The sequence below is a fragment of the Microcaecilia unicolor genome, chromosome 3 (genome assembly GCF_901765095.1).
Source record: "Microcaecilia unicolor chromosome 3, aMicUni1.1, whole genome shotgun sequence".
Taxonomy (NCBI): Eukaryota; Metazoa; Chordata; class Amphibia; order Gymnophiona; family Siphonopidae; genus Microcaecilia; species Microcaecilia unicolor.
This window is the reverse complement of record NC_044033.1, coordinates 70,841,295-70,860,954: the sequence shown is the minus strand read 5'-3', so window position 1 is coordinate 70,860,954 and position 19,660 is coordinate 70,841,295. Positions and strand designations below refer to the sequence as shown.

The window sequence follows — 19,660 nt, the reverse complement described above, 5'->3', positions numbered from 1 at the left end:
TTTCCCTCTCCATGAGGTACTCAAGGAACTGGGAACCCCCCCCCCCCCCCCCCTCCGTCGGTCCCTGTCCTGCACAAGAAGATCAACATGATGTATCAGATCCACAGCACATCTGGTTTACTTAGGCCACAGTTTCCTCATAATTCCATGGTGGTGGAAAGGAATCCACTCTCAAAAGAGCCAGGAGATCTAGAGACTATGCCTCAGCACCCCCAGGCAGAGAAACTAGGACCTTGGACACTTTTTTGGGAGGAAGATGTTCCAGGCCTCAATGCTCGTGTCCCGTATACAATCCTACCACCTCTTAACGAGCATGTACTTGTGGGACTTGGTGCGCAAGTTTCTAGGCTTGACAGACAGACACTCTCCCACTGGAGCAGACCAAGTCTGTTCACCAATTGGCCAAGCAGCAGAAGGCGTGTTGCAAGTTCTTGGCCAGAGGCGCCTACGACACCTTTGACGTGGCATCCAGGATCTCTGCCCAGAGTACATCAATGCACAGACTCTCATGGTTGCATGTTTCTGATTTGATTCAGTAGAGGTTGGCGGATGCCCCATGCCAGGGGGATAATCTTTTTGGAGAGAAGGCTGAGGAGGTTGCTGACCAAATCAAAAAAACACACTGATACCATCTCTTCTGTCTCCTGCCGGGCGCCTTCTGCAACAGCCTCCTCATCCAGGAGGTCTTTTGGCAAGTCAAGGAGGGGTGCCTACTTGTATGCCACCTCTGCTCGCCAGCCTGTTCAGGCTCAGCTCCAGCACACTCGTTTTCATCAACAGCCTGCACCTAAGGCCCCTGCTGCTCCCTAGTCAAAGCAAGGGACAAGCTTTTGACTGGCTTCAGCAGAGCATAGCCACTGTAAAAGTGTCCACCCCAGATGATTTGCTGGTCGGGGAGAGGCTGAACCTTTTCTATGAAGTGGCCCCTTGTAGTCTTCGACTGGTGGGTTCTTCAAATAGTCCATCTTGGATACGCCGTCAATTGGCTTCAAAAACCTCCAAATTGCCCGCCAAGATCTCATTACTTCAGCTCTGAGCACGAGCAGGTACTTGCAGAGGAACTCTCTGCCCTTCTAAAGGCCCATGCAGTCGAACCCGTTCCAACAAAGGAAGAAGGGCAGGGATTCTATTCCAGGTACTTTTCTCATGCAAAAGAAGATAGGGGGTGTGCGTCCCATCCTAGACCTAAGGGCCCTAAACAAATTCCTGGTCAAATAAAAGTTCAGGATGGATTCCCCAGACACCCTTTTCATGATTCAGGAGAATGATTGGCTATGCTTTCTGGACTCGCATCTCGATACTTGCAGTCCACTGGAAGTATCTCCAATTTTGGCTGGGAACTCATCATTATCAGTACTGCATGTTGCCTTTTAACCTTGCATCAGCTCCCAGGGTATTTACCAAATGTCTAGTGGTAGTCTCAGCATTGCTATGCAGACTGGGAGTCCATGTGTTTCCTTACCTCAATGACTGGCTGGTGAAGATCACGTTGGAGGATGGTGCTTAGGAGTCCATGCAGAGGACTATTCAGGTGCAGGAGTTACTAGGGTTTGTTATAAACTATCCCAAGTCCCGTCTTCATCCTGCTGAACAATTAGAATTCATTGGAGTCCTGCTCAATACACAGCAGGTTTGAGCTTTTCTCCAGGACCAAGAGCGGCCACTCTAGTCGCTCTGGCTTCCCAGGTTTGAATCTCGCTGCAGGTCACAGCTCAGCAGATGTTGAGATTGTTGGGCCACATAGCTTCCACAGTTTATGTGATACCCATGACATGCCTTTACATGAGATCTGCACAATGAACCCTAGCCTCCCAGTGGTGTCAGGCTACGGGATATCTAGCAGATAACATCCGAGTGTTTCCAGAACTTGTTCACTCTACTACCATTCCAAATTCCTCAGCCTGCGATGATACTGATGATGGATGCATCTCTCCTCATTTGGGGAGCTCATGAATATGGACTTCACACTCAGGGAGCCTGGTATCTTCAGGAAACAGGTCTTCAGATCAACCTTCTGGAGCTCCGAGCGATATGGAATGCTCTAAAGATCTTCAGAAATCGGCTGTCCAACCACATTGTGCTCATTCAACCAGACAACCAGGTTGCATTGTATTATACCAACAAGCAGGGGGCATTGGATCATGCCCTCTGTGTCAGGAGGCCATCCGGATGTGGCACTGGGCTCGCCAGCATGGCATGTTACTTCGGTGGGTAAAAACAAGTCTGACTGACAGGCTCAGGAGGGTTATGCAACTGCACGAGTGGTTCATCAACATGTGCATTGCCCTCGAGATCTTCTGAGCGTGGGCACCCCCTCGGTGGATCTCTTTGCCACTCACCTGAATCACAAAGTCCCTCTGTTCCAGACTTCAGGCTCATGACAGACTAGCATCAGACACCTTCCTCCTGCATTAGGGGACAGGTCTTCTGTATGCATATCCTCCCATTTCTCTTGTGGGGAAGACTTTGCTGAAACTCAAGCAAGACCATAGGACCATGATCTTGATTGCTCCTTACTGGTCACAGCAGATCTGGTTCCCTCTTTTCTGGAGTTATTCTCTGAAGAGCCATGGAGATTGGAGTATTTTCCAACCCTCATCACGCAGAACGAGGCATCTCTTCTGCATCCCAAGCATCAGTCTCTGGCCCTCACAGCCTGGATGTTGAGAGCCTAGAATTTGATTCCTTGGTTCTGTTGGAGGGTGTCTCCCAGATCCTGCTGGCTTCCAGGAAGATTCCACTTAGAGGTGTTATTCTTTTTGCCCTTCACAAACCCTGCTTGAATACCTTCTACACCTCTCTGAGTCTAGTCTCAAGACCAACTCTGTAAGAGTTCATCTCAGTGGAATTAGTGCTTATCACCATGTAGAGGGTAAACCCATCTCTGGACAGCCTCTAGTTGTTTGTTTCATGAGAGGTTTGCTTTTGTCAAAGCCCCCTGTGATACCTGCGCCTGTGTCATGGGACCTCAATGTCATTCTCACCCAGCTGATGAAACCTCCTGTTGAGCCACTAAATTCCTGCCATCTGAAGTACCTGACCTGGAAGGTCATTTTCTTGGTGGCTGTTACTTCAGCTCATCAGGTCAGTGAGTTGCAGGCTCTAGTAGTGGATTAACCTTATGCTAAGTTTCATCCTAATAGAGTAGTCCTCCGCACGCACCCTGCCGAAGGTTGTGTCGGAGTTCCATCTGAACCAGTCGATTGTCTTGTCAACATTCTTTCCCTGACCTCATGCCTGTCCTGACAAGAGCACCTTGCACACCTTGGACTGCAAGCGAGCATGGCCCTATCATGTGGAGCGGACAAGGCTCCACAGACATTCTGCCCAAATTTTTGTTTCTTTTGATCCCAACATGATGGGAGTTGCCATCGGGGAAACGCACAATCTCTAATTGGCTGGCAGATTGCATTTCTTTCACTTATGCCCAGGCTGGGCTGACATCTGATGGTCATGTCAAGGCTCATAATGTCATTCATGGCTGCATCTGTAGTCCACTTAAGGTCAGCCTCCACTGAAGAAATTTGCAAGGCTGTGATATGCTCTTCAGTCCACACATTCACATCTCATTACTGCCTGGAGCAGGATACCAGACACGACAGTCGGTTTGGGCAGACAGTGGTACAGAATTTATTTGGGGTCTAGAATCCAACTCCACTCCCCTAGGCCCTTTTTATTCTGTTCCAGGCTGCACTCTCTCTCAGTTGTATATAATTTCAGGTTAATCTGAGTTATGTCCTCGCCGTTGCAAGGTCCAATTGACCAAAGTTTGTTCTTTTTAGTGAGCCTGGATTCTAGTGATACCACACTTGTGAGACTTAATGGCCTTCTTGTCCTCAGAGAAAGCGAAGATACTTACCTGTAGCAGGTATTGTCCGAGGATAGCAGGCCTTATATTCTCACAAACCCTCCCACCTCTCCTAGGATTTGTCTCCTATTATTTTACTTTTTAATGCTGTAGTATTTAACTACGGTAACCGTGTCCTCGCGGCAGGTGGAAAGGCACTCCGCGCATGCGCAGTGGAGCATATCTTGTGCTCTACAAAGCTCTGTAAAGCTTGTCATAAGCTTCGGACCGGGCAATGCAGTACCACGTTACCCACTTGCGAGAATATAAGGCCTACTGTCTTCATAGAATACCTGCTACAGGTAAGTATCTTCATTTTCTTTACCCATTAGACATCATGGTAGTCTACAAAAATAAATGATAGAACCAGAGAGGGTATATACAAATCTGTGCATGCAAAATATTACATATTCTTTTTATATTGAGAAGTATAACACCATTGGTACATTCCAAGTGTAATCATGAAATTAGAGCCATGAGGTAAATCTATTGCCTCTACCCTCTACCCACCAAACCAAAATTTTTTGCAGCTGTTATGTGTCTTCTAGGGCTTACCAAAAGAGGAGCTACAAGTTGAAAAATGCACATATATTTTACCCTCTCATTCTGTTACAAGTTGCCCAAATTTAGGCATGAATTGTGTGCACACGTTTGTAGCATACTATCATTTAAGCACAGGCCTAATAGTTACCCACTAAGTTGACACCTAACTTTTGGCGGCCTTTATAGAATTGCCTTTGTGCAGGGTGACACAAGGGCACCTGGTAGACCAGGTGCCCTTAAATACAACTAAAGATCAGACAAAAGATGTCAAATCAATAGTGTCAGGTACTAAGCATCATGCAAATAAGAACAACAAACATACTCTAAAATATCTATATGCAAATGCTAGGAGTCTAAGAAATAAGATGGGAGAGTTGGAATATATTGCACTAAACGAAAAATTGGATATAATAGGCATTACTGAGACCTGGTGGAAGGAGGATAACCAGAGGGACACTGTCATACCGGGGTACAAAGTATATCGTAGGATAGGGTGGACCGGACTGGTGGAGGGGGGTAGCATTGTATATTAACGAGAGCCTTGACTCAGATAGATTACAAATTCAGCAGGACACAAATCACACCTTTGAATCATTGTAGGTTGAAATTCCATGTATAAAAGGGAAAAAAACGGTGATAGGATTGTACTACCGTCCGCCTCGCCAGGATGAGCAGGTAGACACAGAAATGATAAAAGAAATCAGAGACGCGAACAAAATGGGCAATGTGATAATAATGGGTGACTTCAATTATCCAAATATAGACTGGGTAAATGTAACATCGGGACACGCTACAGAGATACAATTCCTTGATGAAATCAAGGACAGCTTTATGGAGCAACTGGTGCAGGAGCCGACGAGAGAAGGAAAAATTCTAGACTTGGTCCTTAGTGGAGCGCATGATCTGGTGAGGGACGTTATGGTACTGGGGCCGCTTGATAACAGTGACCATAATATGATCAGTTTTGATATCGACCTTGAAGTAACTGTACACAGAAAGTCAAATACGTTAGCGTTTAACTTTAAAAAAGGAGACTATGATAAAATGAGAAGAACGGTTAAAAAAAAAAACTTAGGGGGGCAACTGAGAGAGTAAAAACTGTACAACAGGCGTGGACGCTGTTCAAAAATACCATCCTGGAGGCCCAGGCCATACATATTCCGCGAATTAGAAAAGAAAGACGGAACTCCAAAAGACAGCTGGCCTGGTTGAAAAGTGAGGTGAAGGAAGTTATTAGGGCTAAAAGAAACACCTTCAGAAAATGGAAGAAGGAACCATCTGAAAATAACAAGAAGCAGCATAAGGAGTGTCAAAGCAAATGCAAGGCGCACATAAAGAAGGCCAAGAGGGATTACGAAAAAAAGATAGCATTAGAGGCAAAAAAACATAGTAAAAAAATTTTTCGGTATATTAAAAGCAGGAAGCCGGCAAAAGAATCGGTTGGGCCGCTGGATGACCGAGGGGTAAAAGGGGCGATCAAGGAAGACAAAGACGTAGCGGAGAGACTGAATGAATTCTTTGCTTCGGTCTTCACCTAGGAAGATTTGGGTGGGATACCGGTGTCGGAAATGGTATTTCAAGCGGACGAGTCGGAGAAACTTACTGACTTCACGGTAAACCTGGAGGACGTAATGGGGCAGTTCGGCAAACTGAAGAGTAGCAAATCTCCTGGACCGGATAGTATTCATCCTAGAGTACTGATAGAACTGAAAAATGAGCTTGCGGAGCTACTGCTAGTGATATGCAACTTATCCTTAAAATCGAGCGTGGTACCGGAAGATTGGAGGGTGGCCAATGTAACGCCCATTTTTAAAAAAGGCTCCAGGGGAGATCCGGGAAATTATAGACCGGTGAGTCTGACGTCGGTGCCGGGGAAAATGGTAGAGGCTATTATTAAAAACAAAATTACAGAGCACATCCGAGGACATGGATTACTGAGACCGAGTCAGCACGGCTTTTGTGTGGGGAAATCTTGCCTAACCAATTTACTTCAATTCTTTGAAGGAGTAAACAAACATGTGGACAAAGGGGAGCCGGTTGATATTGTGTATCTGGATTTTCAAAAGTCGTTTGACAAGGTACCTCATGAAAGGCTACAGAGGAAATTGGAGGGTCATGGGATAGGAGGAAATGTCCTATTGCGGATTAAAAACTGGTTCAAGGATAGGAAACAGAGAGTGGGGTTAAATGGGCAGTATTCACAATGGAGAATGGTAGTGGGGTTCCTCAGGGGTCTGTGCTAGGACCGCTGCTTTTTAATATATTTATAAATGATTTAGAGATGGGAGTAACTAGCGAGGTAATTAAATTTGCTGATGACACAAAGTTATTCAAAGTCGTTAACTCGTGACAGGATTGTGAAAAATTACAAGAGGACCTTACGAGACTGGGAGACTGGGCAGCTAAATGGCAGATGACGTTTAATGTGAGCAAGTGCAAGGTGATGCATGTGGGAAAAAAGAACCCGAATTATAGCTACGTCATGCAAGGTTCCACGTTAGGAGTTACAGACCAAGAAAAGGGATCTGGGTGTCGTCGATAACACACTGAACCTTCTGCTCAGTGTGCTGCTGCGGCTAGGAAAGCGAATAGAATGTTGGGTATTATTAGGAAAGGTATGGAAAACAGGTGTGAGGATGTTATAATGCCGTTGTATCGCTCCATGGTGCGACCGCACCTTGAGTATTGTGTTCAATTCTGGTTGCCGCATCTCAAGAAAGATATAGTAGAATTGGAAAAGGTGCAGCGAAGGGCAACTAAAATGATAGCGGGGATAGGACGACTTCCCTATGAAGAAAGTCTAAGGAAGCTAGGGCTATTCAGCTTGGAGAAGAGACGGCTGAGGGGAGACATGATAGAGGTATATAAAATAATGAGTGGAGTGGAACAGGTGGATGTGAAGCGTCTGTTCACGCTTTCCAAAAATACTAGGACTAGGGGGCATGCGATTAAACTACAGTGTAGTAAATTTAAAACAAATCGGAGAAAAGTTTTCTTCACCCAACGTGTAATTAAACTCTGGAATTCATTGCCGGAGAATGTGGTGAAGGTGGTTAGCTTAGCAGAGTTTAAAAAGGAGTTGGACGGTTTCCTAAAGGACAAGTCCATAAACCGATACTAAACGGACTTGGAAAAATCCAAAATTCCAGGAATAACATGTATAGAATGTTTGTACATTTGCGAAGCTTGCCAGGTGCCCTTGGCCTGGATTGGCCGCTGTCGTGGACAAGATGCTGGGCTCGATGGACCCTTGGTCTTTTCCCAGTATGGCATTACTTATGTACTATTCCCCCTTTCTCCATTCACATACTCGATTAGGGAGCGTTCTGATAAAGCATATTCGCCGAGGACAAGCAGGCCTTCTTATTTTCATATCTGGGTGATGTCATCCGATGGAGCCTGGTGTGGATGCTAGTGAGTACAGTAGGAAATTCTAGCAGCATCCTACTGTGCATATACTTCTGCCTTCCTGCACGATGCGCTAGCGCAGGTCCTCCAGTCTTTGTTTTTTTTGTGGCGCTGAGAAGATGCATTTCTGTGTTCTTTCCCTCATTCTGCATTTTTTTCAACGCAAGACTTGTTTTGGCCTTCCCATGTGAATTTTTTTTTTGGTTGGGAGGGAATTTTTCTTCTGTTTCTATTTTTCCCTTGTATTTTGTTAGATTTTTCAGCTCTTCAAGTTTTATTTTGTGGTGTGGTGTACGGTTATACCAAAGTTTAAACACTGCCCCTTTTTTATCGGTTCAAGATTGAGGAGTTTAATTATCTAAGATTCATTTTTGATGTCATAGGAGACCCCCATTGGCTTCAAAAGGTGAGCGAAGTGTAGACGTGTGATTTCTGCCATGGACCCGCACAATTTTTTTTTTTTTGTTACATTTGTACCCCGCGCTTTCCCACTCATGGCAGGCTCAATGCGGCTTACATAGGGCAATGGAGAGTTAAGTGACTTGCCCAGAGTCACAAGGAGCTGCCTGTGCCTGAAGTGGGAATCGAACTCAGTTCCTCGGTTCCCCAGGACCAAAGTCCACCACCCTAACCACTAGGCCGCCACTCCACTCAATTGGTGCCTTGGTCCAGATTATGACCCCCTCTGGTTGCGATCTCTGTTTGAAGATGCAGGTGAGAACTCAGCGGGTGCGACTGGCTCAAATGGAGCATCTTTTTGGCTTCTCGAAAGCTGGACCGTCAACTTCGACACTGGTGACATCGACTTCCATGGCTACTCAGACTTCGGAATCCACTGGGAGTGCACTGGCATCGAGTAGGGCTCTCCACCTGCCCTGATACTGAGCACTAGTTGCAGGCCCCGGGACCAGTCAACATTGGACCTACCACCAAGGACGTGTACAGATTCAGCGACGTCCTCATCTGCCCTGGGGGATCAAGACTGTATGCATCAGGGGAAGCCCAAGAAGCATAAACATCAGTCTCCCTCGATGCGCAGTGCTGGGAGCATCGGGAAATCAGAAACACTGGGAGGAGCACTCCCCCTCCTTAGAAGAGGTGCCTCTGCCCTGGCTCCCATGTCTTTGTTGATGTCCACTTTTGATGATTGGTTCTGTAGCATGCTCAGAGAGGAGCTGATGCAGTTGCTGCAGGGGGCTCCTGCTTTGGCATTGAGGGCGCTTGTGCCACCAGCAGAACAGCCCCAAGTCCTCTCTGTGACTTCATCGGTGCCGACTCCCAGATCTTTGACACCAGCGCTTTGTAGGTTGTTGACGTCGATGTCAGGACAGGCAGTACCCCCTTCTACACTGGGGGAGGAAGCTTCCCCAGAGTCTGAGGGTAGGGCTCCACCTTGAAGTTCCTTAGAGCGTGGACATCGTTCCACTAGGCCGAGGTTGGTACAAACTTATCCACCTGCAACTGAGTATGGTGAAGAGTCAGATTGGGACTGCTCATGGGAGTCAGATGAAGATCCACATTACTTCTCAGAGGAGTCATATGGAATGCCATCTGATCCCTCTCCTCCTCAAGAGAGACAAAACTTTCCACCTGAGGTGCTGTCTTTCACCAGTTTTGTGAGGGAGATGGCTGCATCCATCCCATTTAAGTTGAAGATTGAGGAGGAGCCCAGAGCAGAGATGTCTGTCCTGGACGTTAAGTCTTCTCCTATAGAGGGAATTACTGTACCATTGCACCTTATCCTTAAGGACATACTGTTGAAGAACTGGGAATCTCCCCTCAGTGCAGGTTGCACCCAAGAAGGTGGATACGCAGTATCGTTTCTAGAAGACTCCCAGATTTGAGAAGGCACAGTTGCCGCACAACTCCATGGTGGTAGAATCCTCTTGCAAAGTTCTCGGTCTCACACCTCAGCACCCCCGGGATAGGAGGCCAGAACCTTGGATTCATTTGGGAGGAAGACTTTTCAGGCCTCGATGCTTGTTACCCACATCAAGTCCTACCAGCTCTACACGAGCCTTTACTTGGAGTCTCTGGTTAACAGTACACTGACTCTGGTGGACTCTGTCCCTTCGGAGAAGGCTGTAGAGTTTCAGCTATCCAACAAGCAGATGGAGTCAGGGCCGGTGAGAGACTGGGCTGGGCCTGGGGCAAGGCCTCCGCGCCGCAGTCCCCACCCGCCCCCTCTGTCCGCCACTGGGCCTGGCCCCCTACATTGAAATATCACAGTGCCTCACCTGTCACCTCGCTCTGTGACTGAAAGCGCAGCCAGCAGCAGCAGATCGGATTTGCCTCCCTTCGGGCCTTCCCTCCCTGTGTCCCGCCCTCGCAGAAATTACATCAGATGAGGGCAGGACACAGGGAGGGAAGGCCCCCCTTGGAGGCCTGGGCCCGTGGAATTTTGTCCCCCTTCCCCCCCCCCCCCCCCCCTCCCGGCGGCCCTGGATGGAATGTAGGCATTATCTGGCCAAGGCGCCTGTGATACTTTTGTTATTGTATCCAGACTCTCTGGGTGTGGGGATGCAGGGACTCTCATGGTTGCATGTCTCTGACCTGGAACCAGCGGTTCAAGAGAGGTTGTCGGACATGCTTTGCTGAGGGGACAACTTGTTTGTAGAGAAAGTGGAGGAGGTTGTTGACTTCATTAAGAAACATACCAGTACTGTCCACACTCTCTCTCGGGATACTCCATCTGTATCATCTTCAGCAAAAAGATTTTCAATTAGGTCTAGGTGGAGTTTCTACTACTCTCAAAGGCATAGGTTCTCGCCACCCGCTTGTTCTACTCAAGCAACTTAGGCCCAGCGTCCCACCTTGCCAGCTCCATCCTCAGAATTCCAAACCAGCCTCCCCAGTCAAAGGAGGGCTCCAGCAGAGCATAGCCGCACAATGGTTCTTCACAATTGAGCTGTTTGATTTAGCATTGGCAGTTTTCTCCTTCATGTTCCAGAAAGTTCCCAGTGGCTTTAAACAGTACACTAGCAACAGAGTCATCTCTGGGACTGATCCCCACAGCTGATGTCTGTTGTGCCTAGGCCAGGATCATGAATCCTTTAACTGGGAGTGCACCAGCATTAAGGAGGTCTCTCCCTGCCTCAATGTCAGTCACTAATAGGGGGCCTTGGGACCAGTCAACATTCAACTGGACACCAAGGACTTGTGTGGATTAAAAACATCCCCGTCAGCATCCATGATGAATACTTTGCTGAGTTGTAGACAGACCGTTCCTGGGTTTCTGAGAATGAGCCAGAGGATTTCTCAGAGGATAGGTCACTTGGCACACCTTCAGATACTTCCCCACCTCAGGAGAGGAGCTCTTCTTCATTGGCTTTTTATGAAACATGGCTGAAGCCATTCCCTTTAAGTTGAAGGTCAAGGATGAGCCCAGGGCAGAATTATTGACCATCTTTGACTACAATTCTCCTTCCAGGGAGGATGTGATGGTGCCCTTCACAGTGAAGGCACAGATGAAGAATTGGGAGACCCCTCTTTGTGCCGATTGTACCTAAGAAGGTAGACTCCATGTATAGAGTCCAGAAGGCATCCGGATTCAAAAGGTACAGTTGCCTCACCACTCCCTGGAAGTTGAATCCACTCTCAAGAGAGCCAGGAACTCGAAGATTCATGCCTCAGCTCCCCTGGGCAGGGAGGGTTGAGAACTGTATTTTTTCGGGAGGAAAGATTTTGGGCCTCGATGATTATTTCCCGCTTCCAGACCTACCAGCTCTAAACAAGCATATTCTTGAAGTCCATGGTGTACAAGGTGCTAGACTTCATAGACACTCTGGTGAAGCTGAGTGGCTTACTCCAGAGGCAGACACTCTGCCTCTGGAGTACGCCACTGAGCTTCGCCAGATAGCCAATATGCAGAGGAAGTGTTAGAAATATCTGGCAAGGGGCACTTTTTGATGTGGCATCTAGAGTCTCCGCTTTAGATGTCAGACTGCGTAGACTCTCCTGGCTGCACGATTCAGGAGAAATTAGCGGATGACCTGTGCCGATGTGATAATCATTTTGAGTATAAGGTCATAAACGTCACTGACCTTATCAAAAAGCATGCTGACACCATTGAGTCCCTGTCTCAGCCTGCTCCTTCTGTGGCCTCCACTGCTCAAGAGTTTTTCCAGTGGAAATGGGAGGGGTGCCTAAAATTCTCAAAGGCGTAGGCTCAACCCTTCATATTTCCCTCAGCAGCAACATCCCCAGCCCTAGCTTTCCAGACCCAGACAGCAGTGGGCTCAGAAGATCTAGCATCTCCCCAGTTCAAGCAAGGGATGAGCTTTTGACTAGCTCTAGGAGAGCATAGCCACCATAAAAGTATTTGATTTGGATGACATACTGGTAGGAGGGAGGATGAATTTTTTCCAAGAAAGGGGACTCCTTGTAACTTCAGACCAGTGGGTTCTGCAAATAGTCCAAGTGGGCTACATACTCCATTGGCAGAACAAACCTCTGGTTTTAGCACTGGGAAGTACTCGAAGAGGAACTCTCCTCCCTTCTCAAGGTCCATACATTTGAATCAGTTCCACCAGGGAAGAAGGGAAGGAACTAGGGGGAGACGGGGGAGATTTTGTTTCATCCTAGACTAATGCCCTGAACTAATAGCTGGTCCAAGAAAAGTTCAGAATGATTTTCCCTGGGCATCTCCTTCTCTTCATGATCCTGAAAGATGATTGTCTATGCACTCTGAACTTAAAGGATGTTTATACCCACATTCAGATATGTCCCATTCACAAGAGGTATCTCAGATTTTGAGTAGGTAAGCACCACTACTAGTATTGAGTCCTACCTTTTGGCCTCATGTCTGCTCCTAGAGTGTTCACAAATTGCATAGCTGTAGTTGCAGCATTGCTACGAAGACTGAGCGTTATCTGTTCTCCTACATGGATGATTGGCTAGTCAAGAGCACATCAAAGAAAGGAGCTCAGTTGTCCATACAAAGAACTATTTGAGTGCTAGAGCTACTGTGGTTCGTCATCAAGTACCCCAAGTTCTATCTTCTCCCGATTCAGCATTTGGAGTACATAGGTGCCCTGCTAGACAGCTCACAGCTCGGCAGATGTTGAAATTGATGGTCCACATGCCTCTATGGTACATGTCATTCCCATGGCATGCCTCCAGTTGCAAGGTACCCTATGGCCTCTGGCTTCTCCATGTTATCAGGACATGGGGAACTTTGTGGATGTCATCACACTTATCCCAGAATTGGCCCAGTCGCTCCTCTGTTGGATGATTCGATCCAATCTGGTCCTGGAATGCTCATTTTATTTTCCTCCAACTCAGAAGGTATTGACTATGGATGCATCCGCTTTGGGGTGGGGAAACCATGTAGACGGGCTTCACACCCAGGGCACCCGATCCACTCAGGAGACTGACCTTCAGATCAATGTCCTAGAGCAGTGGACAATTTGGAATGCTCTAAAGGCTTTCAGAGATCAACTGTTGAACCAAACTGTTGTAATACAGACAAACAATCAGGTTGCCATGTACAAGCAAATGGGGTACGAGTTTCCTACTCATGTCAGGAGGTGGTCAGGATGTGGTACTTGGCCACCAGCCATGGCATGGTGCTTCGAGCCACATACCTGTGGGGAAAGACAAGTCTGGAGGACAGACTGATCAGAGTGATTCAATTGCACAAGTGGTCTTTCAACATGGGCGCTGCCCGTGAGATTTTTCAAGAGTGGGGTACCCCCTCGATTGATCTTGTTGCCACTCATATCAAGAACAAAGTCGCCCAGTACTGTGCCAGACTCAGGTCGCATGATGGGCTAGTGTTGTATGCCTTCCTGGAGTTACTGGAAGAAAAGTCCATACTGTGCTATTGAGATAGACATGGGGGAAGCCACTGCTTGCCCTGGGATTGGTAGCATGGAATCTTGGTACTATCTGGGATTCTGCCAGGTACTTGTGACCTGGATTGACTGCTATTAAAAGCAGGATACAAGGCTAGATGGACCACTGGTCTTACCAAGTATGGCTATTCTTATGTTCAAACTGCAAGTGACCTTAGCCTTTTACCTGGAACAGACTAAAGCCCATAGCCAGTCATAAGAACATAAGAATGGCCATACTGGGTCAGACCAATGGTCCATCTAGCCCAGTATCCTGCTTCCAAATGTGGTCAATCCAAGTCACAAGTACCTGGCAGAAACCCAAATATTAGCAACATTTCATGCTAGCAATCCCAGGGCAAGCAGTGGCTTCCCCCATGTCTATCTCAATAGCAGACTATGGACTTTTCCTCCAGTAATTTGTCCAAACCTTCTTTAAACCCAGATTTGCTAACCACTGTTACCACATCCTTCACCAGCGAGTTCCAGAACTTAATATTTCCATGTCATTTTGTTACATGTCCCTAGCTTTTTGTTTCTTTTGACCCAAACAGGATGTGGGCTTCCATCGTTAAGCAAACCTTTTCCAGTTGGCTAACAGACTGCATCTCTTTCCTTATGCCCAGTCTAGGCTGACTCTGAAGGGTCATGTCACAGCTCACAGTGCCAAAGCCATGGCCATGTTTGTAGCCCACTTGAGATCAGCCTCTATTGAGAAGATTTGCAGAGCTGCGACGTGGGTTCAGTTCATCCATTCCCGAGGCGACAGCTGGTTTGGTCAGACAGTCCTACGGAATTTGTTTGGTGTCTAGAATCCCACCCCATCCTCCTGTGCCCCTTCTTTTCTGTTCCAGACTGCACCTTCATAACAGGCCTGTTTTGGTTGTTAATTGGTTCATGATGGCCTTGCTGTTGCAAGTCCCTATTGACCGGTTTGTTGTTTTCATTAAGCTTGGTAGCTAGGGATTCCAAGATATAAGAATCATTGTTATACTTATCCTTGGAGAAAGTGAAGTTACTCACCTGTAACAGATGTTCTCCAAGGACAGCAAAACATGAATTCTTACATTCCCTCCCACCTCCCCTGAGAATTGAATTCTATTAACTATTTTACTGTACTGATGGTCGAACGTGCTCACGCTGGGTGGGATGGCACATGCACATGTGTGGTGGGATGGTACCAAAAGCTACTTAAAAGGCACATAATGCTGGGTAGTCTCTGTACTGGGGCTCTGTCGGATGATGTCACCCAGATGCAAGAATTCAGTTGCTGCTGTCCTTGGAGATCACCTGCTACGGGTAAGTAACTTTGCTTTCCGTTAAGAAATAATTACTTAAATTACTCTTGAATCTGTTTTATTTCACCTTCATTTTATGCTCAATCGTTCCAGAGCTTCCTTACAATTGAAAGAAGCCCAAATCGTGTGCATTTATGCCACAGAGGTATTTAAAAATCTGTTTCATATCTTCCCTCTCCCACCTTTATTCCAAAGTCCATATGTTGAGATCCTTGTCTGTTCCCTTACTTTTTATGATGAAAACTACTGACCACTTTAGACCTTGTAGACCATTTCCATCTCATATATTTTTGAAGGTGTCATCTTTAGAATTGTACACAGTACTCCAAATCAAGTCTCACCAGAGATATAGATGCCATATTACTTCCTTTTTCCTGCTGGCTATTTCTCTTCCTAGGTACCTAAGAATACTTCTTTCTTTTGGTATTAACTTTCTTCTTGTTTGGTCATCTACCTGTTTAGCACAGGTCTCACTCTTCTTTCATGCACAAAAGTACTTGGCCCCTATAATATTGTACTGCTGTCTTGGGTTTTTGCAGCCCAAATGCATGATCATGCATTTTTTTAGCATTATTATTTGCCAAATTCTAGACCATTTATCAAGTTTTACTAGATCCTTCCTCATGTTACACTTTCCAGGTGTCTACCATATTGCAGGTTTTTGTGTTGTAAATTAGCATGGGTGGCAGAATTTCATGGCTATACTTTCCAGCCAAGGGCACAACAAAACAGGAAAGAAACCTCTACAGAAATACAAACCAGGAGAGATTAGAGGTTGATCAAATGAAGATCCAACGCAGAGATGTTGCTTGAAAATTCCTTTAATCAAAGCACCAGGAGAACTAGCAGTATAAGTTTGAGGAGGAGTGCTTGGTGTGTGAGTCTGATACTGCTATTTCTACTAGCATTATTGCACCAGTCACATAACTAGTCGCTCTTGCTGATAGAGAACACTATTGTGACCCCTGAGGCAGGCGGCTCCTTCCATTGAAGGATGGCCAGTGTCAGGTCCTTCTTCTGGTGCTTTGATTAAAGGAATTTCAAGCAACATCTCTGCATTGGCCCATCATTTGGTCAACCTCTATTCTCTCTTGGTTTGGTATACTTTCCATCTAACATCAAATGATAATGACCTCCTATAGATATTGAAAGCTTATAGAGATAACACCTGAGAGATCACCTTCAGCACTGAAAATGTTGATAAAGGCGAGAAATATTAATTGCAAGAGCTAGAATAGTTTAAGCAGAGGAAATTGAGCAGACTAGGTAAATTGAATGGTCCTTATCTGCCTATACCAACAGTGGTCAATGGATGTTAGTATTGTAATATGAGACTTCATGTAGTTTGCTGGATATAGTTGTAGTTTTTTTGTCCATTTTGCTTTTTTGAAATGATCTAAATATCTTACAACTGTTTGTATTCCATTTTACAGGGCCTTTTGGAGAAAGAGATGATCAGCAGGTGTTTATTCAAAAGGTTGTTCCCATAACTAACAAACTCTTTGTAAGACTGTCTTCTACTGGTAAAAGGTATTTATGAACAATTATCATTGATGGTTTTGGTATCTTTCTATTCTAGTTAAAGCAGATATTTGAAAGCAGAAATGATGAAAAGATTATTGAAAGTACAATGGATCCTATTGAAATATACAACTAAAACTTGCTGGCTGATGTTCAGCCTGCAGCACCATGGGCAGAGTTATACCCAGTTGCTCAGTGCTAGCACTTATCTGGGTATTGACAAGGAATATCTGAGTGTTTGGTGGTGCCAGGAAGTTATCTGTGTACAGCCGATATTTAGAGCTGCACCTAGATAGCTAGCCGGGCAGAATTAAGACTGCACTGAGTATGTACAGTGATTGGATAACTTGTGGGTCTACCCCTAACTGGATAGTTCTGTGGTGGTCAGTGGTAATATTCAGTGGCACTAGTCAGTTAAATGCTGCTAAATATTAGCAGTTGGGCCAGTCAGTGCCATTTAACCAGACAGGAGCTCCCGGTTTCTGCATAAAGAGGATTAATCAGCATCTTTAGTTGGTTCTTCTCTAGTTGGTAAAACATCAGTTATTTTCCAACAATTCTAAGCTTAAATATTTTTCCATTGTTAACAGTTTTTTTTTTCACAACATTTTGGGCATTGATTTTGTTAGAGTGATTTTCTCACGGCAGCTAAAACAGTGCCTTCAAGAAATGCTTCTGTGGATAGGGAACAAGTGTAATGACTCTAGATGAGGGGTTGTATGGGTATAATGACACTGCCAATAGATTCGTCTTATAACTGATTTTTAGATAGCTTGCAGTGAAAAGAGAACATTTAGTGCGAGGCTTGAGGTCCTATTCAATACGGTACAGGGTGAAGGGTCCAATGTTCCCTCTAAGCTGTGCAGGAGTCGTCCAACTGCATTTCTGCCAGTGGGGAGTGGTGCTTCCATATTGTGTTTTAAGTCACTAAGTATTTTTGATACTAGCTGAACAATATTAGTGTCTTGACTCTAGGCATTCTGCACCATGTTGAAACCAAACATCTTTAAAAGAAGGAGATTTCCCCTGCTGTGTAGCTTCACTTGATCTTAATGCCCAAACAGTCTTCTTTGCCTTCTCAACATCCTAGGATGCACCACACAGGGTCAGTCTGCCCAAATAAGGGAATTTTTCTTTCCAGGGAGGCCCACAGTCATTTTTCCAAAAACAATAATAATGAAATAATATAAGCATACCATAAAAATAGCATATCCTATATAATAATTCTCACCACCAACATTTTAATGTATGACTGCCTGTGTCCGTGGCTCCTTCGGAGTTGCTAAGCTAGGCTCCTTAGCCAAGCTGACGTCACTCACAGCTGATCCCCCCCCCCCCCCCCAACACTGGCACGCGCAAATTAGACATCAAACCACACAACAAAAAGAAGACTTGCGCCCATCAGCTGTCGCACACCACAACTGTCAGAGCTGCACAGCCCAGCTCCCGACGCGAATCCTGCACCCTGAAAAAGAGGGTTGGGGCGGCTTTCGGAGCACGGGCTCTGCCAAAATGGCCGGCGCTCCACTTCGCAGGGGAATCACGCACCCAGAAAGAGAGGGTTGGGGCAGCTTCCGGAGCGCCGGCTCTGCCAAGATGGCCGGCGCTCCACTTCGCAGGGGAATCACGCACCCAGAAAGAGAGGGTTGGGGCAGCTTCCGGAGCGCCGGCTCTGCCAAGATGGCCGGCGCTCCACTTTGCAGAGGGCGAGAGGATCGAGGCGACTTCTGGAGCGCCGGCTCTGCCAAGATCGCCGGTGTTCCACTTCGCAGGAGGAGCGCTTCGTCACCGAGGAGGTGAAGAGCCTGACACACAATGGTTAGTTACAAAACCTGGGTGCCTGGAGGGGGGGCAGCTGAGAGAACAGGGTCGTTGGACATGGGTAGCTGGAGGGGGGCAGGGGGAGAGGAGGGTCGCTGGACATGGGTGGCTGCAGGGGGGGAGGAGGGTCGCTGGACATGGATGGCTGGAGGGGGGGCAGGGGAGTGGGAGGGGGGATCCTGAGATCAGAGAAGTGGGGGTGAAAGGAGGTCCTCAGACCATAAAGGGGGGATCCTGAGAGAGGGGGGTGGGGTGGGGGTCCTAAGAGAGGGGGGCACACACTCACTCTCTGTCTCTCACATACACTCTCTTTGACACACTCTCTGTCTATCACACTCTCTCTCTCTCTCACACACACACTCTGTCTCTCTCATTCTCTGTCTGACACACACACCCTCTCTCAAACATACACTCCAAGGAAAACCTTGCTAGCGCCCGTTTCATTTCTGACAGAAACGGGCATTTTTTACTAGTAAACATATAACAAAGTAAAAAATTCCATGTATTCCTATCCAAAAAGACATATTTTCATTTCCTTATGAAAACACATACAATTTCCATAACATATATTCATTTATTTGGATCCAGCTCATACTTTTTCATTGGTAGATCAAGGTGAGTTACATTTAATTACACAAGGTACTTTCTTGTCCCCAGAAGAGTATATCACTCCAAATGAAGTATCTTATCACTTCAAATATTTACTTTTATTGCAATTCTTTGAGTGGGGTTTTCATTGTGGTTGCTGCCTAGTAATTTATTTTCATCATATTTGTTTACTCACTTTTACGTTAACACACTAAATTGAGTTACTAGCAAAATTAACTGGTTACAAAGGTGGCTGGAGCTTTCACTCAAGTAATCTTTTTAGTTTTTTTGTTTGTTTTTTCCTTTATCAAAATACAGCGCAGAGTAAAACAGACTTCAGATCATGCGTTGCAGCACATATCATCCATTCTGATCTCACTATGGGCAATATTCCCTAACATTTTTAAATTGAAAAAGAAAAAAATAAACCTTGATCAAATCCTATTGAGACAATCCAGAATGAACACTAGAGGGTGATGTGTTACTACAAATAGATGGCTTAGTACAGAATTGAAGGCATTTTTTTTTCTGTATACAAGTTATTAACAGACATTGTTTGAAAGAACTTAGAGACTTAGTACTTGAAATATAGAAAGGATGGTTATTACATTTTCTTAAGTGTCAATTATTATCCCCTAGGGAATTTGGATAAGGGATATGTCTTGATTCGGTCTTATGGTCTGGCTATTGAGATGGCAAAGCTGTGAAAGAGAGGTTATTCCACCTTGGTCATAGCCACTCTGTTGCATTCCAGGAGAAGTCAAACTATTTGGTATATATCAGAATGTGGGAGTGCTTTT

At 46.0% G+C, this 19,660-nt stretch overlaps 1 protein-coding gene across 1 annotated transcript in view; it reads left to right on the top strand.

Moving 5' to 3' along the window:
• The window catches only part of KCTD3 (potassium channel tetramerization domain containing 3), a 263,829-nt gene that overhangs the window by 215,281 nt on the left and 28,888 nt on the right, over positions 1-19,660 (top strand). Inside the window, exon 14 of the mRNA XM_030196030.1 lies at positions 16,364-16,460. Within this exon, the coding sequence (XP_030051890.1) occupies positions 16,364-16,460 (97 nt within the window). The remainder of the gene's footprint in view (positions 1-16,363; positions 16,461-19,660) is intronic.